At 34.1% G+C, this 24,740-nt stretch overlaps 4 protein-coding genes across 4 annotated transcripts; all 4 read left to right on the forward strand.

Annotated features, from left to right (window-relative positions):
- The first annotated feature begins 863 nt into the window (after nt 1–863).
- On the forward strand, nt 864–1,838 carry LOC116521280 (olfactory receptor 8H2-like). Its single transcript, XM_032235966.1, has one exon. The coding sequence runs from the start codon at nt 864–866 to the stop codon at nt 1,836–1,838; it is 975 nt and encodes a 324-aa protein (XP_032091857.1).
- A 5,204-nt stretch (nt 1,839–7,042) lies between these two features.
- LOC116521281 (olfactory receptor 10A4-like) lies at nt 7,043–7,986 on the forward strand. The gene is given in 2 exon segments (XM_032235967.1): nt 7,043–7,094; nt 7,097–7,986. Coding segments are annotated over 2 exon segments (942 nt in total).
- Nucleotides 7,987–14,174: 6,188 nt separating this feature from the next.
- LOC116521282 (olfactory receptor 10C1-like) lies at nt 14,175–15,122 on the forward strand. The gene has a single exon (XM_032235968.1). It carries the CDS (start codon nt 14,175–14,177, stop codon nt 15,120–15,122), a length of 948 nt encoding a protein of 315 aa, XP_032091859.1.
- A 2,621-nt stretch (nt 15,123–17,743) lies between these two features.
- Nucleotides 17,744–18,670, forward strand: LOC116521283 (olfactory receptor 10C1-like). Its single transcript, XM_032235969.1, has one exon. The coding sequence runs from the start codon at nt 17,744–17,746 to the stop codon at nt 18,668–18,670; it is 927 nt and encodes a 308-aa protein (XP_032091860.1).
- The last annotated feature ends 6,070 nt before the right edge of the window (nt 18,671–24,740 follow it).

A 24,740-nucleotide genomic window follows, 5' to 3' on the forward strand; every position in this document is an offset into this window, starting at 1 on the left:
TTTAAGACTCTTTTGAGTCTTTCAAAGGTTCATTTTTTAAAAAGTTATATTTTTATTACCATTTTACAAAATATTTGAACTAGAACTGGCTATTCTGTTTTGATAAAAGAAAGCTGTCAATGGAACATAGAAGAGACAGAGAGGCAATAGTTGAGATTTTAACATGTAGCAATGGTTCATAAATTATTTCTTTGGCTAGAAATTCTTGGAACTACAACCCTATCCAAGGAACTGCTATAAGAGATAAAATTCTTGAAAAATTGTTAGCCAAGAGTTATAACGTTATAAAGTTGTGACAAAATTTCTTCCTGGATGTTCTTTAAAACAATAGCACCACTCCATCCTGTCCCACACAAAAGGGGTTTCATGCATTTTAAAAGCAGTGCTTATGTAATGGAGGCTACTTCTGACAACTGTAGAATTTGGTATATAAAATAAGAAAGGGTAGAAGACAACTGCTTATCAGTAAATCAGTAAGAACAAATCCTCTGATTTTCACTTTTTCTAGTTAATGTAGAAAAAAATGAATTAATTGTCAAAGACGTTCATCTTCGGATGAAAGTTATTTCATTGAACACGTGACTTAACCTTCACTGAATTCAATGAAATGTTCCCCAAATTAAAATGAAAACCCAACAAGCTTCTTTTTTCTAGCACAATATCTGACTTAGGTTCCCTGACCTCCTTATGCTCTCCTGTTTGTTCCCAAATAACTTTTTTTCAGATGCACATATGTTGTGCTCTTGTGGCTTGTAACTACATAATTTTAAAAACTGCTTCGTAGCTGTGATTGTGGCTTATAAGAACTGCATAAATAATTTCTGAGCAGCTCAAATATTTTTTTTTGTATCATATCTGCAGGCATGGCAGAAACAGAACAAAAGAACCAAACAAATATTTCAGCTTTCTATCTGCTGGGATTTGTTGGACTTGGAAATCTGCAGGTTCCTCTCTTTTATCTTTTCTTAGTTATCTACATTATTACCATGGTGGGGAATATCCTGATCATCCTGCTTGTTATTAATGATTCCCATCTTCACACCCCCATGTACTTCTTCCTGAGTAATCTTTCTTGCTTGGAAATCTGCTATAGTTCTGACATCCTTCCAATGATGCTGGCTAATCTCTTGTATGGTAGGAAGAGAGCCATATCTGTAACTGGTTGCATGATGCAATATTACTTTTTTGCTATTTTAGGAGTTGCTGAATGTTGGCTACTAGGGGCAATGTCATATGATAGGTGTGTAGCAATTTGCAAGCCACTGCATTACACAATACTTATGAATGGCAGAATTTGTCTCCAGTTTATAATTGGATCTTGGATCAATGGTTTATTTGTTATGAGCATAATTTTATATCTGATGCATCAACTGAAGTTCTGCGGCCCCAGTGAAATCAACCATTTCTTTTGTGAACTGAATCCAATATTAAAGCTGGCATGCAGTGACACTCACTTTATTGAAGTAGTAACTTTTTTCATATCTGCTATGTGTATCTTGCTTCCTTTCTTCTTGACTTTGGCATCTTATATCTTCATTATTTCCACTATAATGAGAATGTCATCTGTTAGTGGGAGGAAAAAGGCTTTCTCAACTTGCTCCTCCCATCTCATAGTGGTGTCCATTTTCTATAGCACCTTAATGATTGTCTACATTTTGCCTAAAACAGATGGACTGCGAAACATTAACAAAGTATTATCTCTCTTTTACACAATCCTGACCCCTTTGTTCAATCCTCTGATATACAGCCTACGAAACAGGGAGGTGAAGGAGGCCCTTAGGAAAGCAGTTGCTAAATTGTGTACAGTTGGAAGGATGCACCACCATAATCTGGAATGAACATTCTTTTCATGTTATCTTATTCCCCAATGAAATGAAGATTTGTATTCTTGAATACATAATCACATTGTTGGATTTCTGAAAACTGTATTAAGGTCATCAAAGAATTCTGTTTTGATTATGTCCTCCTCACTTGTGACATCCAAAGCCAGATGAATGGCATACACAAGTGAATTTTATTAGTTCTACTGTGAGAAATGAAGATTCTGATGGAATCTATTCATTATTTTTAAAGGGAAAGCTTGGTATCCACACATTTAGAAGGAAAAAAAAAACACTTTTACACTAAGGCTTCCCCGCTTTCCCCCTTCTACAGAAACTTGTTTCTTAGGAAATATGCTCATGGTTGTTTCAAAGCAGTCTTGAATGGGATAGGTGAGGCAGAAGTAGTTTTGCTGGTGACATTGACAGTACTGAGTTCTGACCCTTCCCCATGTAAACATCTAAACTTTTTAGGAAAAAGTTTGGAAGGAGCAGTAGGAAATTTCATGCCAATCCTAAAGTTGTTTTTTTATTGAAGTGACTGAATATGAACAAAAGAGGCTATACTTTATATAAAACTTCCATAATTGATAATGTTTCATTTATAAATATTAAATGTTGTTCACTTGGAAATATGCTTTTTGGTCTGATTTATCAACTCTTGTGCCTTCTGATTTCATTTTTTTTTTGTATTTTGTGTTTTTGTTTTGTCATTTTAAAAATGTATTTAATAAATAAGTACATTTATTAAATGTATTTCACCCAGTGTCACAGCTTATGAGATAGGCAAGCATATACATTTGATAAATAAAGTGTACAGCTATTTTTATGATCCTATGTGTCATTCTGCAATAGCTACTAATATAAATAATTACTGATATGCAATATTAGCTATAAAGTATTAGAAATAATAAGATATTTCATAGCAACATCACTGTTTTAATTGACAGAGATATTCACATTCTGTCTCCAGTCCACCAAAAAAAAGTGAGAGAAGCAAATATTCAAATTTTTGTTTTTGCCATTACCCAATCATTCTGCCCTCTACATTTTGTCAAATTATCTATGCTGTTCCACATACTGATGTTTCCAGATGTTTAGAGATTAGAGCTGTCTAATATGCTGGCTAAGGTCCCCCCCTGAAATTGGTTGCAGTTACTTCAAGAGAAGGTTGGTGTAAGGAGTAACCAAGACAATAAAAAGAGATGGACCATTTCTTTGCACCTGTGTGCTCTTTTGACCACTAGAACAAATGGGGAGAGACTGGATGAATATAATTTAGATAGAACTGAGCTTGTTCTATCTTCATACATTCCTTAAGAAGTGTAGCTTTTACTTCATATTGAATTAATGTTTAATAGCAATAACATTTAGACTTATATACCACTTCACACTGCTTTACAGCCCTCTCTAAGCCATTCACAAAGTCAGCATATTGCCCCCAACTATCTGGGTCCTCATTTTATTGACCTCAGAAGAATGGAAGACTGAGTCAACCTTGAGCCTGGTGAAAGGGCTAAACTGCTAGTAATTGGCAATCAGCAGAAGTAGGCTGCAGTACTGAATTCTAACCACTGAGTACCATATCTCTAAATGGCTAATTCTATACTCTGCATTCAAAAGAACTTCTGTTTCTTTTAAGGAATATATATAAATTCTGTTAAGGAAGATAAGAATCTATTTAATTCAATTCAAATCTCTAACACTAAGTGTGTGTGTGTGGGGAGAGAGAGAGAGAGAGAGAGAGAGAGAGAGAGAGAGAGAGAGAGAGAGAGAGAGAGAGAATAACAATGCATGTACTGTATATATTAGAGACATAATTTAATTCCTAACATTTAAGTCAACTTACTTAGTAATAGGAAAAGGTAGAATATGAAATATTAAGGAAAAAGACAATGGCAAATCATTCAAAATCTTGCCAAGAAAAGTTTAGGACTTATCCAGCATCACTTGAGGATACACATGGACACTCTTATATTTAAGAAGCATTACTGATTTTTTTTCTTTAAAGTAGCAATTGTATATAGAAAGCAGCTTTGAATATCTGGGAGTTTTCAAATTCCCCAGGGCATTATCATTTAGAGTAGGGGTGTCAAACTCATGATAACACATCCTGTGAGCAACGTTCCCCCTTTTCACTAAAACATGGGTGGACATAGCCAGCATATGACACATCTGGCCAATGGGATGCAAGTTTCACATCTCTGATCTAGATACTTGTTCTCTTCCTCTGTGAGTTAATTTCTACACTAGAGGCTGCATCCTTTTATACAGGATAAATGCTAAGTTAGGATTTTTTTTAGAGGAAGTCAGTTAGGTTTCACTTTAATTATTCCTTTCATTGAGATCAACCATGAGGTAAATCTAGACACCAAGATAAGATTCTATAGCAAATTTGATGCTGATGGTGAGAGAAATCTGAAAGCTTTTGCAGAAGTAATTATATACTATATTGTAAGACTGTTATTCCTCTTTATGCTGTTGGCCAGGAATATCTTTAAATTCAAAATGATCATGTCAAATTCCACTTTACCTTGAGCATACATCAAAGGCAGAAAACATGTCCTACTACCAGCAGATAGTATTGGAATACATAGATTTAGGAGGTACTGTGGTGTCTTATTCTAGGTCACACTTCCCCAGCTTGGTATTTTCTAGATGTCTTGGAAATAGAACAGCTGAAATTCCTCAAATCACATTTCTAAAAGGACTGGACTTTGTGAGTGGACTGGATTTAAATCAAGCATGAATATAAGAATAAGGAAGAAGAGTTACTCATCTCAACACGTGATGCAACTTTGGCCCATCTGTTTTCTAAATATTTTCTTCCCAATGAAATGTCCAACTCTTTGGGGATTTACAGGTACCCAAACTCCAACCAGCTTAGCCCTTTGAAATACTTTGAGATGTAGTACTAAAATATTGAGAAGACTACAGTTTGGGAAGGCTACATGTTGTAAACAGCGTACATTTATTTGCACTTTTTTGATTACTAGGGCAAATGGGGTAATGATAGAGATTTTCAGATGCTGTTCCTTTGCCTGTTTCTCACCTGCCTTACTACTCTTAACTAAGGAGTCATTTAGACTCACAGAAGCAAGCCACCATGGTACCAAGCATTTATAGCTCAACATAACATTAATAGTTTCCCTGTTATCAGGTGGTTTGGTAAAATATGCATGTAAAGCCTATCACAAGCATATCACATTTGTTTTTCCTCTCCCAAGTGTTCAATTTCTTCTCCCAAGAGTTATTTGAGTCTTTCTCTTATTCTTGAGAAACATTTTTGGCACTTTTGCTATTTTTTAACTATAGCAATAGTGTGTTTAAAGAGCTATGTTGTCTGGCAGTTTTCAGAGGTCCCTGTGTATCATCACATCATCTAGAGACATGCCCCCCCGCTAGGACAGACTAAGTTAATTTATACAGTAGAGACTATGCCTTTGCATATAAATTAAAACCAAAGCTAAGATAGTGTCTTTTTTAGAGACAGTGTTCAGTTGGGTTTCATTCAATTACTCCTTTTGTTTACATCAGTCATGAATAAAATATAAAGATCAAGGTAAGATTCCATGCAGAACATGGTGCTGCAGTGAGAGAAAATCCTCACTGAATATTAGACTCTAATAGTTAATTCCACGATATGTGGCTGGACTATTATTCCTGGATCTAATATTGGACAAATAAATATTCTCCCAGAATGATCCATTTTTTCCAAAAACAAAATGAATTGTGATTTAGAGCTCTGTTCAGTATCATTGAGGTTAGTTTTTAATTTTTTTAAAAAAGGTCAATTTTTGTTATTCTTTTATAAAATCAGTAAACTGCTCAGATTTTTTAAAAAAAGAAAACCAGCATTAAAGAATAGAAGTTTCACTCAGGGAATGGAGGATGTATGAACGTATAGCAATAGTTCATAGTCTGGTACTCTGGCTGAAAATTCTGGGAACAGCCATCCCAAAATATCTAGCAGGTGCTGAGTTAGAGGGAGCTACTTTGATAGAGGATGTTTCTTGAAAAAAAATTAGTAACCAAGAGTTATATTACTCTAAAGTTTAATATCAAATTTCTAAGTAGAGACACTTCTAAAGTTTTAGTTCTTATTTTTCTCAGATATGCTGTGCAATTTATTAGCTCTTAAGTTACCCTCAGAATGCCTATACTTCTCCCATCCCTCCAGCCCCACCTTCACAAAGGGAAAGATTAGCTATTTCTTAGGATCAGTGTTTATCTAAGACTTTATCTAGGACTTTCTATGTGAAATATGAAAAAGAATGGGGACATCTGTGTATAGTTTTTCCCAGATGTACAGCTACTGATTACTGCACATTCAAAGAATGTACACTTGAATATTTTGTTTGAAAATTGAGAGAAAAAAATGGCACAAAACTTGATAATATACATGTGAGATGCTGTTTTAAGATAGTTTTCTTAACAATAGGAAAATATAGGAAATTAAACATTAAATGTAAATATTGATTCCAAGTTAGAAATAGCAATACATACCACACTTTGCATAAGTTTCTGAAACAAACCAATGGCAGAAACAAGTAGAACAATTATCTTGTGAGAAAATCTTAATTAGGATATTTACTGGATGAATATAATTGGGTTAACTGGGCAGTGAGCATATTATGAAAACACTACTGATATGAAACAGAATGCAATTTCAAACTTTTCTTTGCTCGTATATTTACCAAGTGATTCTTTCTCAACTTCCTTCCTTCTTTCCTTCATTTGCCCCTCCCTCCCTCTAAATTACCATTTCAGTTCATCATAAATATGATACTGTATTTGTAGAAGTCTGGATCAGGATTCAAGAAAATATGGATCACATCCCAACAGAAAATTATTGAAAATGTAAAATATTCCCTTGCTCACCTAAGTAATTGTGACTCAACTGAAAAAAACTAGGCAGAGTCAATTCAGTTGGATATCAGATGAGGGACTCACAAGAAACTAAGGAGAGTGGGGCAGTGACAAATCAAGGGGAAAATACAACTACTTTCACTTCATAATTTTAATGCAAAATTAAACTATGGGTTGTCCAAAACTTTTTATTGATGTTCTGAATGAATGTTAATTAATAGAATGATAGCATAAACACTATTTCTACCTACTTTACTTAACTCGCACAGAGTTCAATGAAATCCCTCCAAATATAAGGACTGCAGTAATAATTTCTGTGAACTTGAAATAAATTTAGTATTGTATTAGCAGGCATGGCAGAAAGAAAAGAAGAGAATCAAACAGAAATCACAGAATTCCATTTGGTGGAGGACTTGGAGATCTGCAGGTTCCACTCTTCTGCCTTTTCTTAGTTATCTATATTGCTACTATGGTGGGGAATATCCTCATTATTTTGCTGGTTGTTACTAATCCCCACCTTCACACACCCATGTATTTCTTCCTGAGTAATCTCTCTTGCCTGGTGGCCTGCTACAGTTGTAACATCCTTCCAATTATGCTGGCTAATATCTTGTATGGTGGGCAGACTACAGTCTCTGTAACTGGCTGCATAATGCAACATTGCCTTTTTTGTCTTTTGGTAATTTTTGAATGTTGCCTCTTACTGGCAATGTCCTATGATAGGTATGTAGCAATCTGCAAACCACTCCATTACACAACACTAATGAATGATAAAGTTTGCATCCAACTCATAGTTGGATCATGGATCCATAGTTTATTTGTCATGAGCATAGTTTTATATCTCATGTGTCAGTTAAAGTTTTGTGGCCCAAATGAAATCCATCATTTCTTTTGTGAATTAAATCCAATATTAAAGTTAGCATGCAGTGATATTCACTTGATTGAACTTGTCACTATTTCATTATCTGCTCTGAGCATCTTGTTTCCTTTCTTCTTGATTTTGGTGTCTTATATTTTCATTATTTCCACCATCATGAGAATGTCATCTGTCAGTGGCAGGAAAAAGGCTTTCTCAACTTGTTCTTCACATCTTATAGTGGTGTCCATTTACTTTAGCACCTTAATCATAGTCTACATGTTGCCAAAAACAGATGGGCTGCGAGAAATCAACAAAGTGTTGTGTCTGTTTTATACAATTGTGACCCCTTTGTTCAACCCCCTGATATACAGCTTACGAAACAGGGAAGTAACAGAGGCACTTAAAAAACTAATTGCTACCCTGTTTCTCCAAAAATAAGACCTCACCAGATAATAGGCCCAATTGGGCTTTAGAGCGCATGCACTAAAATAAGCCCTCCCCGAAAATATTGCAACATAGCAGCAGCCATGAGGTGACCACACTCACTGCCTCCTGCACCTCAAAAATAACAAGACCTCCTCAAAAATAAGGCCAAGTGCTTATTTTAGGGATCAAAAGAAAATAAGACCCTGTTTTATTTTCTGGGAAACACAGTAGATTGTACCTTTTTCTTTGAAATATCTTTTTTTAATGTATCATTTTTAATGTATTTCTTTAAAATAATGTAAAATTGTGTGTGAAACTATTTTTTTAAAGTATGATCACTGAGAGGAATTGCTAAGAATTGTCTGGAAGTCTTTTTTTAGATTTTTAAAATGTTTTTTGTTCCTTTATTTTTTTTCTATCTCCCTTTTTCTTTGTCTCTTCTATTTCTTTCTTTTCTTTTTTTAATTACATTTGCTATATATTTTTCTTGCTTTAGACAACAGTATATGTTTTAGAGTACATGTTAGAGAGTTTCATGTATTTTTGTTATACACATAAATTCCTTTAATGGGAATTATTTTAAAAAATATTTTAAAAAATCACTTGCTAAATTGTCTACAATTGGAAAAATGCACCACTGTAATGCGGTTTAAACAGTTTGGATATTTTTAGGTTTGTTATTCTCTAATAAATCCCAAATTTTAGATACTTTGAAGACATCATACATTTCTATATTGGTCTAAAATGGTATATTAGAGATTATGGACATTAAAGAATTCTACCATGCACTTAGCCTTCTTACCTAAGAAAGTCAAAAGATGGTGATAGTTACACATGGGAATATTGTTGGTTTTCATGGTACTCTTTAAAAAAATAAGCTCTAGTAAATTGTAATTGATTTTGTTAAATATATGAGGTGTCTTTTAACTTCGAATGGAACACATTTAGAAGAAACTCTTTCAGGAGTATCTACTTGCTACACTATGAAATAAGATTATGGTTGTATCAAACAATATGGTATTTTGAGAGTGACAGACAAAGAGAGAGGTAGAATTGCTACTGAATCTGCAAATGTTGAGCTATAGCCCTTCCACCATTGATTGTCTGGCTTTTTTAGGAAATAGTGTGGAAGAAGAGACAGAAAAATTCTATCTCTGTCACTCTGTCACTCATGTCAGAATCTGCAGTTATTCTGGTCAACAGCACCTCTTTTTTTGTAATATAAATTTGTAAATGTAAATTTAATAAAATAAAAAAGAAATAAATCCTTCCCCAGGCAATTTTCCACATTGTTCAATTTGTACTTTGTTATTGACAGAGCCAATAATTTTAAGTTCTTACACTGTAATACCAATATTTGATATAATACATTATGCATGATAACTTTTATTGGGATCATGTAAAAATGTTTTATATGTTATAGAGATTTGTGTATATCTAATGTATTAGGTAAAGATCTGTGTCCCAGTGAAATCAATCCTTTTTTGTTGATTTAAATCCATATTAAAGTTCATATGAAATGACACTTGTCTGAACTTGTAATTATTTTGCTATCAGTTCTGTGTGCTGTGCCTCCTTTCTTCTTGACTTGGGTTCATATAGTCTCATTATTTCTAACATTATGAGAATCTTGTTTGTTATGGGAGGCAGAAACTCTATTCTTCATATGTCGTAGTAATAACTATTTTTTAGCACAAAGATTTACTTTTGTCTAATGATTAAGGCATCAGGCTAAAAATGGGAGATTGTGAGATCCAGTCCAAACTTAGTCATGAAAGCCAGCTGAGTGATTTGGACCATTCATTCTCTCTCAGCCTAACTCACCTCAGAGAGTAGTTGTAGAGAAATTAGAGGAGGGAATTTTGTTGATTGTTACTGATCCTCACTTTCACCCTGATATATTTCTTCTTAGGTACCACCATCATTCCTGCTACAATTCTAACATCCCCCCCAATAATGCTGACTAAGCTCTTATATGGTGGAGGGGGAACAATTTTTGTAAGTGGTTGTATGATACCATTTTTAGTGCTTTGACAGTTCTGGAATGTTATCATCTAGCAGCAATGTCTTATTATAAGTATGTAGCAATCTATAAACCACTGTATAACAGAGCACTAATGGATTATAAAGCTTCCCTCCATCTTATAGCTGGATCATGGATCAATGTTTTACTTGTTATGAACATAATTATATATCTAATTCTTCAATTAAAGTTCAGTTGCCCCAATGAAATTAATAATTTCTTTTGTAAATTAAATCCAATATTAAGGCTAGCATGCAATGATTCCCAATTGATTGAACTTGTTATTATTTTGTAATCTGTCTTATGTATATTGTCTCCTGTCTTAATTTTACTTCTTTACTTTAGTATGCCATCTTTCTATTTTTCTACCATTATGAGAATGTGGTCAGTAAGTGGGATACAAAGGGTTTTTGTAACTTGCTTCTCACATCTCATGGTTGTGACATATTTTTAAATAATACAATGATGATTATCTACATACTTCTCAAAATAGATGGACTGAGAGAAATCATTGAAATCCTGCCCCTATTTTATACCATTCTGATATCTTTGTTTAATCTGTTGATACTTAGGTATGAAACATGCCCTTAGAATAGAGTTGCTAAATTGTATATTGTATATAAATTGAAAGACTGCATCATTGTAATCTAATATTACTACCATTTTAAAAATGTTTCTAAAGATCTAGCACTGTTATATTTGCTTATGTCTCTAAAACCATGAATGTAAGATTGGGGCATTTAATAATTCTGCCATGAACTTGCTCTTTCCATTTAAGAAAGCCAAAGGAGGATAAATACTAAGGGAATTTAGACAGTGAACATTCTATGTTGACTTGTATTATTTTTTATTAATTGTACAAGGTAACTTTGAATACAAACATGTCGTTAAAAGGCAAAAATCATGAAACTGCCTTATTTACTTTAGCCATGTTATGCATGGGAATTCCCTGGACAAAATAATTATGTTTGGAAGAGTTAGTGGTAAAATGAAACCAGGCCATCAATGAAGATGGTGGCTGACACCAACATAGTGTTGATGACACCACCCAGAACATAGAAAAACTCAAGAAGTGCAAGATTGGAAGATGGGGAGAGATGAGGCCCATAGTATCACCAAGAATTGGACACAACAGAATGGATAACATCATCATCAGCAGTAGCAGCTTGAAAGTTTCTTCAATCTAACTTTGATTGAAGGTATGATCATATTTTATATATCTATCCACCAATGTGCTACTAAAACACTTGTATTCTGAATTTACTATGCATAGATTGTGTCATAAATTAAGCATATATAGGCTTAGTATACTACTAAAACTCTAATTCCAATAAACTTTAACTGGGTGAAATCGTGCATCTCAGGGCATATTTTTTTTGAACCAAGGTATCTCAAATGAGCTAACTAACATACAGAATGTGCCTAAAATCCAGAAATCCTTACACCCATGTAACTGAAATTTGGCAAATTGTATACATCATCTTATGAATAAAATATAATAAATCATTTTATGACACAGTACATAAGTGTCATAAAACATTTTCTGTGGTCAGCTCCTGATGTTTGCTTTATACAGTTTAATAAATGTTATAAACGAACAGACAAAAATAGAATTTTCAAGCCAGGAACATCTCTAAATTTCTTCCTTTATTTTAACATTTTTCTTCAGTGAAGAAGGTACATTAGAATATTTGTTTCATATATGTGATGCATTATTAAATTACACTTTTAAAATTTTAACAATAAAATATTTAAAAAGTCTTGTAATGGGAAGATTCTGAGTAACAACAACAACAACAACAAAAATAACTTTCCTGACTTTATTCAGTCTTGTGAGAAGCTGGCAAGAGTTATTTGAGATCTGGAAGAATCGAGTAATTAAGTATTTCTGAAACCATTACCCAAACAGTCAAACGCTGCTAGAAAATTCTGGATCCAACTTTCAATTGGAGATACTTTTGAAGCCATATTTCTCATTTTTCTCAGATATACTGTGCAATTTATTAATTCCAAAAATCCCCCTCAGAAAGCTAAACAAATGCACCTATTCATTTTTCTCTCTCCCTCCTCCTCTGAAGGGAAAGATTTAATGCTTTTTTAGAAGCAGTGTCTATGTAGTAATAGAGTTTACTGCTTACATATTAAAGATTTGCTATATAAAATGTGAAAATAATGTTAAAATTAACATATAGTTTTTCCCCATTGTATAGTTATTGATTATTGCATATTCCAAAAATGAAGCATAGATGGTTTTGTTTTTTTTGCTGGGTTTTCTTCAGACAGAGAGAGAAAAAGAAAAGCACAAGGCCTATATATAAGCAACACAATTTAATTCCTAACATTTAAATCAGATGATTTAACAAAAATATAGGAAGTTAGATAATACATACAATATAGATTCCATATCCTAAGTGGAAAAAAATAAGTGAAGTTTCATGCTTTGATTACATTCCTACATGAATAAGGAAAAAGGGAAAAGATAAGTAGGATAGTGATTATGTAAAATAATCTACCACTGGATTTTTATTTGGCAGGGTATGATTAGGATAAGTGAACGTGGAACATGCTGTGGAAACTGAGCATAACTAGAGACAAGTAGAGTGCAAATGCACATTTTTTTTTGTGCTCATCTATACAAAGTGACCAGAAATTTCAGCAAAGGAATAGTAGTTAATATGATAAAGTCTTCCAATATTTGAAAGGATACCCCAGAGAAGAAGGATAACCTATTCTCCAGACTACTTGAGCTCAGGCCAGAAATGGCAGATGGAAACTTATCAAGGAGGGATCTAATTTAGAACCAAGGAAGGATTTCCTAGCAATGAGAACAATTAATCACTGGAATGGCTTGTCTCCAGAAGTTTGGGTACTCCATGAGTGGAAGTTATTCAGAACAGATTGGAGAGCCATTTGTCTGGAATGATATAGGGTCTTCTGCATAAATGAAAAGTTGGACTAAAAGACCTCCAAAATCCCTTTCAATTCTGTTATTCTGTATTCTATAAAGTGGTGCTCCCTCATTGGCTGGACCAAACATGAGAATTTCCACTTGGCATGATCCAAAATTTTCTCAAGGGAAGCTACATTAATATTGCCAGGTATCCAAGACATTCCTAAAGTAGTCTGTTGGCTATTAATTGTAGAGCAACATTATTTGCAGCTAGCAGTCCACTGACCCTTTGGCTTTAATTTATAATCTAGGATATAAAATAAATCAAATTGCTTCTCAAATTCTCAGCTCTCTTTATCACTGCACATGCAAGACATAGCTGTGAAATGGAGCTAGCAACTTCTAATTCTGTATTTCTATTACAAATAAAGTAATCCCTTTTCCTACAGAGAGATAGGAAGAAAATACCTCCTCAGTTCATTGGTAAATGTGAGACACATCAAATTAGACATCAGAGAAGCTCTTAGGAAAATAAACAGAACTGGAAAATAATCCTTCCTAATCTAATTTCATAATAGTTAGTTCAGAAGAAATAAAGGGATTAGCAAAGATGCTTGTTCAGATGGTGACAATAGCTTTTATTAAGCTGGTGTATTACATTCAATGAAGTCATGGTTTTCTGGTGATTCTACAATTCTCCTGGGCACTGGCACTTAGAGAGATATTATCTTCCCTCAGGTAAATAAAATGTTATGTATAGTAGAGATTTACACTGCTTTATATATAAATATCAAATAAGGACGATGCATAAATGCAGTTTGACAGAAACAATGAGCAGCCAGGATTTGGATTAATTTACTCAGCCAGATTTAGGGATGTTGATGACTAGTGATGAACATATTTTTGATACTATTTTGATAGTGATAGATGCCACAAATCTTCTCACTTCACAGAAAAGCTGTCTTTTAAAGGTAAGTTATTTCACTCCCTCATTTAGAATAGGAAGTAAAACTATGATAAGCTTTCACAGAACAAATGGGTTTGATGTTCCATCTTTGATTATGCTTTGCCTTGGCAGTATTTCCATCCATCCATCCATCCATCCATCCATCCTCCCCTCTCCCTTCCTCCCTCTCCCTCTGCCTCTTCCTCTCTCACACACAAAAATCCATCCATCCATCCATCCATCTAATATATAGTTTATAAGATAAAATGGTAACAAATGAGTAACACTTTGAACATGTAAAATCAGTGTTGTATGCTCTTTACAGGTATGAGCTAGTAAATATGGAGAAAATGGAACAAAAAAACTTAACAGATATCATGGAATTCCATTTGGTAGGATTTGTAGGACTCGGGGATCTGCAGGTTCCACTCTTCTGCCTCTTCTTACTTATCTACATTGCTACCATGGCTGGGAATATCCTCATTATTTTTCTGGTTGCTACTGATCCTCATCTTCACACCCCCATGTACCTCTTCCTGAGTAATCTCTCTTGCCTGGAGATCTGCTATAGTTCTAATATCCTTCCAATGATGCTGTCTAATGTCTTGTATGGTGGGCAGAAAACAATTCCTGTCACTGGCTGCATAATGCAACATTATCTTTTTGGTCTTTTTGGATCTTCAGAATGTTGCCTCCTAGGAGCAATGTCCTATGATAGATATGTAGCAATCTGTAAACCACTGCATTACACAATCCTAATGAACAATAGAGTTTGCCTCCAGCTTATATCTGGATCATGGATAAATAGTTTACTTGTTATGGGTATAGTTTTATATTTAATGTTTCAGTTAAAATTCTGTGGCCCCAATGAAATCAATCATTTCTTTTGTGAATTGAATCCAATATTAAAGCTAGCATGCAGTGATACCCGCTTGATTGAACTTGTCACAATTTTGATATCTGTTGTATGTATTTTGCCTCCTTTCTTCTTAACCTTGTTGTCATATAGTTACATTATTTTTAATATAATGAGAATGTCATCTGTCAGTGGCAGGAAAAAGGCTTTCTCAACCAGCTCCTCACACCTCATGATGGTGTCCATTTTCTATAGCACCTTAATGATTGTCTATATTTTGCCTAAAACAGATAGCCTGCGAAATATTAATAAAGTCTTGTCTTTATTTTATACAATCCTGACCCCTTTGTTCAATCCTCTGATATACAGCCTACGCAACAGGGAAGTGAAAGAGGCCTACCGAAGAGGGATTGCTAAATGGTATAAAATTTAAAAAAAATGCACCAGTGTAATTTTTTTTAAAAAAAAGCTTGCTTGATCTTCAATAAACCAAAATTTGGTTATTTAGGACACCATTATATGTTAGGATTTATCTAAAACTATCTGTAAGAGATACACAGCAATAAAGAATACTTCATTAAACTCTAATTTATGATTGTGAGTCTGTGATGTTTTTGCTTAGCTACACTGTCACAATTGGTGGGTTTCCTGTGTGGAAGTGTGAATTCTCAATATCTTTACTTGGTCCAAGAACAAACTGGTCAGTCAATTTCTAAAACAGCCAATTGATCATCATTTTGTTGATTGAAATCCCCCCAAGCCCCACCCTCAAAGCAGACCCTGCACCTGTTTGAAAAATAATAGAATAGACCAAAAATACTCTTTCGTCTCTCCTTACAGGATTAAGAGTGCTTGGTTTTAACACAGCAATTTCTCTTTAAATCTGATGGGATTATGTAAAGGAGGAAGGGTAGCTGATGTTTTCTGAGATTCTGGGAAGGTGACATCGGATAGCTAGAGATACACTTTGCACCAAAATAAGTTAAGGTAAGGAATCTGGATCCTAGTTTAAGGATAATATGCCCCAAATCTAAAGGGGAAGCATCTATTGTCCTGTGGTTTGGGAAATACACATTTTTCTCTAACACTTTTCAGCAGCCATACTTTGCTCCTAATGTAGTAATGATGTCATTATGTTTTTAAATTATGTTTTTTAATCTAGGATAATATGTATGTGAAGCTTAGTGCAAGCTTAGTACATTTATTTTATTTTTCAATCTCAGCTACTTAGGCATTATTTTGATGCTTTCTTGAGAAGCATTTTTGTTGCAATTTAAAGATGGTGATAATGTGTGTAAAGAAGCTGTGTTTTTCTAACACTTTTCATATTCTCCTGGGCATTATCACTTAGAGATTTTTTCCTCTTCAGGATACTCAGTTAATTTGCACAGTAGGGACTGCATGCCCTTTAAAATAAAATGAATGCAAAAATGGAACTATGTTTTTTACAGACCACATTCATTTAGGCTTCATGTCAATTATTCCTTTTATTTACATCTCCCCTGAACCAAATCTAATAATCAAGGTAAGATTCTATCAAGAATTAGTGATGATGATGATGAGTGAAGCTCAAAAGCTGCTCCCTGAATATTAGGTACGTATAAAATTAATTCCACAGTGTGTATCAGGATTGTCATTCCTGTTGATGATTTAGCAAGTCATACTTCTCACAAGATGATACATTTCATCCTAAGGACACATTAATTGTGTGTGATAAAATTTTATTTATTTAATTAGCTTTATTTTTTAAAAAAAGATCAATTTTTTATTATTTTTCAAGATCAGTGAAGCAGCCCTGACTGTTTTGTTTTGTGAAAAGAAAACTGGCAGTGAAGTACAGAAGATTGATGTAGGGATTAGATGAATACATATCAATGCTTCATAGGAGGACCTGCTATGACACAAGTTGATTCTTAAAACTATTATTAATTAAGAGCTACACTCCTAGAAAATTGTAGACCAACTTTTTGATTGGCAGTACTTTGAAGTCATAATTATCATATACACTGTGGCTTCTCATATACACTTGTGTTAGTTCTGAAGGTGCTCTCAGAAAGTCTAGGGCAAATGCAATTTCCCCCATTTCCCGCCCCCCCAATGAATTGAAAAAAAATAAATCTTCTTAGAAGCAGTGTTTATGTAACAGAACTTACTATGTACATATTTAGGACTTGCTATGTAACATATAAAAAATAGGGATGCCTGCTTATAGTTCTTTCCAGTTGTATAGCTACTGACTACTGCATATCTTAAAGATGATGCCAAATGATTTCTTTGCTGGATTATGTGCCGAAGATACAGAAAACTAAAATCATAAATCATGCACATATATGAGAAGTGCAACTTAATTTTTAACTCAATTAACAATAGGAAAAAAATTTTAATTTGAGATTAAATATCAAATAGGTTGAAGTACCATACTTTGAACAACTTCCTATGCCATCAAGCTATCAGCAGAAAAACAAAAAATATAGTTATCATATTTGATAATCCTACTACAGTATGTATATTTGCAGAATATGATTGGATGAACAGACTGCACAAATACCCTTGGTCTAACCAAAGTAGGCATGGCCAGTGAAACTTCAGCTAAAAAAGAAGAGTAAAAAAGTTACTCAATCTCACTTTCTAATTTTAGTTAGTTAGCAGAGGAAATGAATAAATTATGAAAGATTTTTGTTTATCTCCAGAATGAATATTGGTTAATTGAATAGTGATATAAACACTATGTTTATGCTGGATTTCTCTTCGGTGACATTGATCAGAAATAAACAAAAGCCAACAAAGTTCTGTTTTCTAAACACAACATCTGATATTTATCAGGTCTTTCATGTTAATTGATGTGATCCCAATGACTTTTTCCTCAGACCCTCCAAAACTGGATTTTTGTGGCTTATAAGTATGAAATCATTAACATAAAAATACTTTCATGCTTTCTATGTATCTTAAGTTTATGAACTGTTTTACAACTGTTTTCCTTGGTTATGCTAAAAGCGAAGAAGTGAAAAGTAAGTTCTGATCAGCTCAAATAAATTTTGTATCATATTTGCAGGCATGGTAGTGACAAAGCAAGAGAACCAAACAGAAATCACAGAATTCCATTTAGTAGGATTTGTAGGACTCGGAGATCTGCAAGTTCCTGTCTTCTGCCTCTTCTTACTTTTCTACCTTGTTACCATGGTTGGGAACATCCTCATCATTTTGCTCGTTGTTATTGATCCTCAACTTCACACCCCCATGTATTTGTTCCTTAGTAACCTCTCTTGCCTGGAAATCTGTTACAGTTCTAACATCCTTCCAGGGATGCTGGCTAGCATCTTGTATGATGGGCGGAGAACAATATCTGTAATTGGCTGCATATTGCAACATTGTCTTTTTGGTCTTTTGGCAGCTACTGAGTGTTGTCTCCTAGTGGCAATGTCCTATGATAGGTATGTAGCGATCTGTAAACCACTGCATTACACCATTCTAATGAACAATAGAGTTTGCCTCCAGCTTACAGCTGGATCATGGATTCATAGTTTATTAATTATGAGCATAATTTTATATTTAATGGATCAGTTAAAGTTCTGTGGCCCTAGTGAAATCAATCATTTCTTTTGTGAAATGCATCCAATATTAAAGATAGCGTGCAGTGATACTCACTTGATTGAACTTGTAACTATTTCTTTATCCGCTTTGTGTATCTTGTTTCCTTTCTTCTTAACTCAAGCTTCTTATATTTTCATTATTTCCACTATAATGAAAATGTCGTCTGTCAGTGGGAGGAAAAAAGCTTTCTCAACTTGCTCCTCACACCTCATGGTGGTGTCTATTTTTTATGGCACAATGATCATCGTCTATGTGTTGCCCAAAACAGATGTTTTGCAAAATATCAACAAAGTCTTGTCTCTGTTTTACACTATCATGACCCCTTTGTTCAATCCCCTGATATATAGCCTAAGAAACAGGGAAGTAAAAAGGCTCTTAGAAAGCAGTTGAAAAGTTATCTTTTTCTTTGACATGTCATTTTCTTTGATATCGTTTTTTGACTGCAACAATATATAATTGTGTTTTACTAAACTATTTTTTAAAATGTATTTCCAAGAGAAAATTTACCAATTTCAGAGGTCTTTATTTTTTCATGTTTTCTGTTCTTTTATTTTCTTTTTGTCTCCTTTGTTTTTAATCTCTTCTCTTCCTTCCTTTTTTTCTTTTCCTCTAAGATTTACTATATCTTTCCTTTAATATATTTTTATTATATATGTACTTTAAAAATAAAAATTATTTAAAAGAATAAAAAACTGTCACGATATTGAATACAATTGAAAGATCACACCACTCTAAAACAATTTGAACAGTTTATAAAGGTTATTGACTTATTCACTAATAAATCTCAAATTCAGAGTTCTTTGAGGATACCATTACATTTGTATATTTCTCTAAAATGGCATGTATGAGATTAGGAACATTAAATAATAATTCTGTCATGTATTTTGCTTCTCTACCTAAGAAACTGAAAGGAAGGTGATTGATATACAGAAGTGAATGCTATTGGTGTTCATTGTACTCTCAGAAAGAAAGCTCCAATAGAGTGCAATTGATTTTGTTAAATGTATGCAGTATCTTGGACATTTTTCAACCTTAGTACTTTAATAAATGCAACATGTTTAAAAGAAAAGTAAGAAACACTTCCACTTATTTCAAATATAACCCATTTGGTTATATTTGAAATAATATTAGCCTTGGTGGCACAGTGGTTAGAATACAGTACTGCAGGCAGGGCCGGATTTTCCTATAGGCTACCTAGGCTTCAGCCTAGGGCCTCAAGATCAAGAGTGGCCTACATTCAAATTGTTAGCAAAATTAAAATTACACTGTTCTAAAACAGTGAACACTAAAACACTGAACCAAAAATAAGGAGAAATTCTATGCATATGACTAATAAACAAACATAAAAATGTATTGGTTAAGATTGTTCCAGCGCCGCAGCAATTGGGGAGCCCGCCCATGTTCCCGGCACCGGCGGTCGGGCAAGAGGCGCGGCTGCTCCCAGTAGCTGCCCCGTCAATGCAGAGCCCACCAGCGGCCAGGCAGGTGAGGGTGAGGGGGCCGAGCCAGGCAGCTGAGCGCAGCAGGGGAGGCGGCTGGCCTCGCTGCCTTTGCCGCAGAGCAGAGCCGCCCTCCGTCGGGAGGCCAGCTATATATATTGATATATATTGATATATATCACAGTAATGATGTATTTTATTGTCTCTCATGTAATTTACAAATTTAAAAATGGGAAATGAAAGGGCCTCATAAGTGGAATAGCCTAGGGCCTCTTTTCATCTAAATCCGGCCCTGACTGCAGGCTACTTCTGCTGCCTGCTGGCTGCCTGCAATTTGCCATTTAGAATCTCACCAGGCTCAAGGTTGACTCAGTCTTCCAACCTCACTTTTTACTCAAAGGGAGTAAAATCAGGACCAGATTGTTGGGGGGAATATGCTGACTGTATAAATCACTTAGAGAGGACTGTAATGCTCTATGAAGTGGTATATAAGTGCTATTGCTATTGCTAAGATCATGGCTGTATCAAAAGGTGGTATTTTTGGAGAGAGAGGGGCAGAATTACTATTGGATTTATCAATGCTGAGTTATAGTCCCTCCCAAATTGTTTGACCTTTTCAGGAAACAGTTTGAAAGAAGAGAGAAAAATTCTTTGTCTGTCACTCTCTCACTTCATGTTGCTTCAAAATGGAATCAGTGATTTTGTTCAATAGAGACTCCTTATAAGAGAACCAACATGGTCTAGTTATTAAAACATGAGACTAGAATACAGGAAGCTTGAGTTCAAGTCTTGCTTTAAACATAAGGGCCATCAGGATGACTATGAGCCAGTCACTCCCTCTCAGCCCAACTATTAGATATGTTTGCTTCTTGGAATTTTTTATAAATATAATAAAGGTGGGAATAGACAATTTCTATAAATAAATTAAATACATAAAACATCTCCCCAATCAAATCCTCATGTTGTTTAAATTGTATTTTGTTTGTCAATAGGACCAATAAAGTTGATGAATGTTTTTACCTTGAAATATAGAATTCTGTACTTTACATTTAGTTTGATTGTATTTCAATATGTTACAATTTACAGTATGCTACAATGTATTTTTCTTCATAATAAAATATATGCAAGCCAATGAAAGATACTAGTATCCATTAACAATATTGTATAAGGGTAATTATGCACTCTAATATCTTTATGATATTGCGTAAGAATAAATTATTTGGAATTTTATTCCTGAAACCTTGTTTTAATTTACAGAGACACTCATATTTAGGGTGAATCTTTTGTCTTCAGTGCTCCTAAATAATTGTGGGAAATAAATCTTTACATTTTGTTTTGGTCATCACCCAGCCAATTATGGTGACTCTAAATGCTTTCCTAAACAGATGTCTCCAAATGTTTGGAGCCTACAGCTTTCAGAATTCCATCCTGTTTCACCATTGGAAATGGTTAGAGGTGTAGCCCTGAAACATCGAGAAGACACAATTTGGGAAGGCTAGATATAATAGATCTGCATCTATGAGCCTATTTGACCAGTAGAGCGAGTGGTGCAATGATAGAAGGATCTTCACATGTTTGCTTGTATCTGTTTCTCACCAGTCCTACTGCTCCTGGCCATAGATTACTCATTTGGACTAGCAGAAGGAGGACTTTATGATACTTTTCTCCATCAAAATTATATTTCAGCTGATGAAACTGTGAGGACGTAGAAATTGCTAAAGGTTAGCAGGGCAGAAAATCTTTCATGTGCTGAGAAAGTTATTGCCCTGAAATCAGTTGCAGAGTGTCTAAGACAATAAGAAGGAGTGCTGGGAATTGAATCATCTCTATTTAATAAAATAAAATTCAATGGTGAAAAGAGTAAGATTCTACAATTAGGCAACAAAAATGAAATGCACAGGTACAGTATAGGTGGTACCTTGTTCAATAGTAGTAACTGTGAAAGGGATCTTGGAGTCCTAGTGGACAACCATTTAAATATGAGCGAGCAGTGTGGAGCAGCTGCCAAAAAAGCCAACACAGTTCTAGGCTACATAAACAGATGAACAGAATCAAGACATGTTAATACCATTTTATAATGCCTTGGTAAGGCCACACTTGGAATATTGCATTCAGTTTTGGTTGCCACGATGTAGAAAAGATGTGGAGACTCTAGAAAGAGTACAGAGAAGAGCAACAAAGATGATTAGGGGACTGAAGACTAAAACATATGAAGAACGGTTGCAGGAACTGGGTATGTCTAGTTTAATGAAAAGAAGGACTAGGGGAGATGTGATAACAGTGTTCCAATTTCTTAGGAGTTGCCACAAAGAAGAGGGAGTCAAACTATTCTCCAAGGCATCTGAGTGTAGAACAAGAAGCAATGGGTGGAAACTAATCAAGGAGAGAAGCAATTTAGAACTGAGAAATTTCCTGACAGTTAGAACAATTAATCAGTGGAACAGCTTGACTCCAGAAGTTGTGAATGCCCCAACACTGGAAGTCTTTAAGATGATATTGGATAGCCATTTGCCTGAAACAGTATAGGATTTCCTGCCTAGGCAGGGGGTTGGACTAGAAGAACTCCAAGTTCCTATCAACTCTGCTATTGTATTGTATTGTATATAAAAGTGCTTCTGGATGATGTACCACCTCATTATTTTCTGCCACTCATGTAACTGTTGTTGAATGGATCAAATCCTCTCAGAAGAGATATATATGATATAAATTCTTAAAATGGCTACAAGTCCTTTTATTATTTTACTAATTAAACTGAAAAAACTTCACATCCTGTTTATATGTTACTTTTAGTATTCTTTGAGCATTTTATTTTGCCTAGAAATTTTCTAGATTTCTATTATTTGTAAGATAAAAATAAATAATAAAACAAAAATGTTTCTCACATTCTCTGATCATTATGTATTTATTTTACACATGTACAGATGATGGTAATGAAAGCCATTTCTTCTCATCTATCTCTCATAACTTACATATCCATATTTGTGACCCTACTGAAATTATTTCCACCGCCAAAATGGAAAAAAGACAGCCATTGCATGAAAATAATTATCTTTTCACCAATGAATGGATTTTAATCATTGCCTCATTTAACTTATCTATTAAACTTGTGAATAGTCACTAATTTACTAATAAATTCCAAATGCACATTTCTGGAGAACCCATTGCAAATTGTGGGCACAAGACCCTGAGGTACTGCAAAAGAGAATGAGACGGGCAGCATATAAATGTGATAAATAAACAAACATGCTTTAAAGCCAAATCCATTGATACCATAATAACATGAAGCCATTGGTCACAGGTTCTAATTCTTTAGAGAATGTCTGAAATATCCACTTTTAAATAATTCTTGAGCTTTCAATAAAGATAGGTAATAGGTTTGCTTTGTGTTATGGAGAACTAACCCATAATCCATCAAATAAGAGAATATCTGAGATGCCTCTACAGTGGCCAAGGCATCAAAATAGGGCATCAAAACCAGCTTAAGAAAGAATATTGACACTAAAAATACCAAAATAAATCTGCAATGAGGAAAACTCATTGCAAAATAACTGGATTAAAGATATAATATATCTTTTAAAACATGGACATAAAATATTCTAGTAGTCCTTTAGATTCACAAAGATTTTGTTTCCATCTCCCATTCTCAAATGCACTCTTCTGTACTGGACAGAGATGAGCTTGTATATATACCACCTTCCATTGGAAAAAATATGAAGGTAAGGCATACTACGTTTGCCTGATTATAAAGGAAGTATGTGTGAGAGATTCCATATTTCTTCTCTTATTTACTTTGGTGACAATTAAGTATAGTCCAAGGTTGATGTTTCTCATCTGACTAGGAGAGTCTGACCCTTTTGCCTGATGTTGCCTGTCAGAAAAAGATATGATTGCCATTGTGATGTTATCATGAGGTTACTATCTGAACAAAGGAAACTGACCCTTCGTGTCAACTGCCTTACAGTGGGTAATTTTCAATTTCAGACTGATCTTTCTTGCCTTTGAAAATTGTACAGCATGTCTATTTTTTTTTAAAAAAAAATCTTATTAAAAATTTAGAATGGAATAGAAGACTTCTTTCCAAGGAAATTAAACTACACTTATTGAATCTTCTTTTTTATAAATTTGTTTTATTTTTGAATAAAAACAAACAGACAAAACACAAAAAACCCACAAAACCGTCTTCCATTACAAATTGCAGAAAGTGTGTCGAGTGGTTACAAAACCTTCCGTGCATCCCTTCCACAGTCGTCACCTACAATTCATGTCAAATCATATATTTTACATCAAATATATATATATATATATATATATATATATATATATATATATATATATATATATATATATATTACTGTCATCATACCTCAACCTTCATTTGACTGTAATTGTTTTTACGTCCTTTTATCTAAAATATTCCTGATTTAAAACAAAACCACATAAAGGCATTAGCTCTTCCAAATATCATCCAATAATATTGTTCTAAATGTTCTAAATAAAAATTGGTTATATTTAATAACAGTTTCTAAACCTCCTTTTGTAGTTATCATTTACAATTTATATCAAATTTCCTCTTATCAAATCAATGTATACATTATTATCATTATAAATCATTTATTTAACTATATCCATTATCACTTCACTTTTTACAAAATGCTCTAAATTTAATTAAGTTTGGCTTATTTTTTTATAATAAGTTTTCTATATCAACCTGTGTCTTTCCAGTAATAGTGCAGTCTCATGCACAACATCAACATCAACTTTAACATCTGCGTAACCCACCCTCTTTCGTATGTGGTATGTATGTGTATGTCTGTGAGTGAATGATCCCACCTTCTTTTAAACTAGGGTAATTCTATTTTTATTGTATTATTGTATTCCTTTTAACTATAGTGGGGTATGTATGTGGAGAATGTCTGTTTGGTGCGTATGAGGGGATTGAAAGCATGGCCTGGAGCCCCCTTGTATTATTGTATTCCTTTTAACTATAGTGGGGTATGTATGTGGAGAATGTCTGTTTGGTG

The sequence above is a fragment of the Thamnophis elegans genome, chromosome Z (assembly GCF_009769535.1).
Source record: "Thamnophis elegans isolate rThaEle1 chromosome Z, rThaEle1.pri, whole genome shotgun sequence".
In the NCBI taxonomy this organism is placed as follows: domain Eukaryota; kingdom Metazoa; phylum Chordata; class Lepidosauria; order Squamata; family Colubridae; genus Thamnophis; species Thamnophis elegans.

Bases quoted from the DNA above. Each gene is read 5' to 3' on its own strand.
- LOC116521280 (XM_032235966.1), top strand. From the start codon at position 864: ATGGCAGAAACAGAACAAAAGAACCAAACAAATATTTCAGCTTTCTAT.
- LOC116521282 (XM_032235968.1), top strand. From the start codon at position 14,175: ATGGAGAAAATGGAACAAAAAAACTTAACAGATATCATGGAATTCCAT.
- LOC116521283 (XM_032235969.1), top strand. From the start codon at position 17,744: ATGGTAGTGACAAAGCAAGAGAACCAAACAGAAATCACAGAATTCCAT.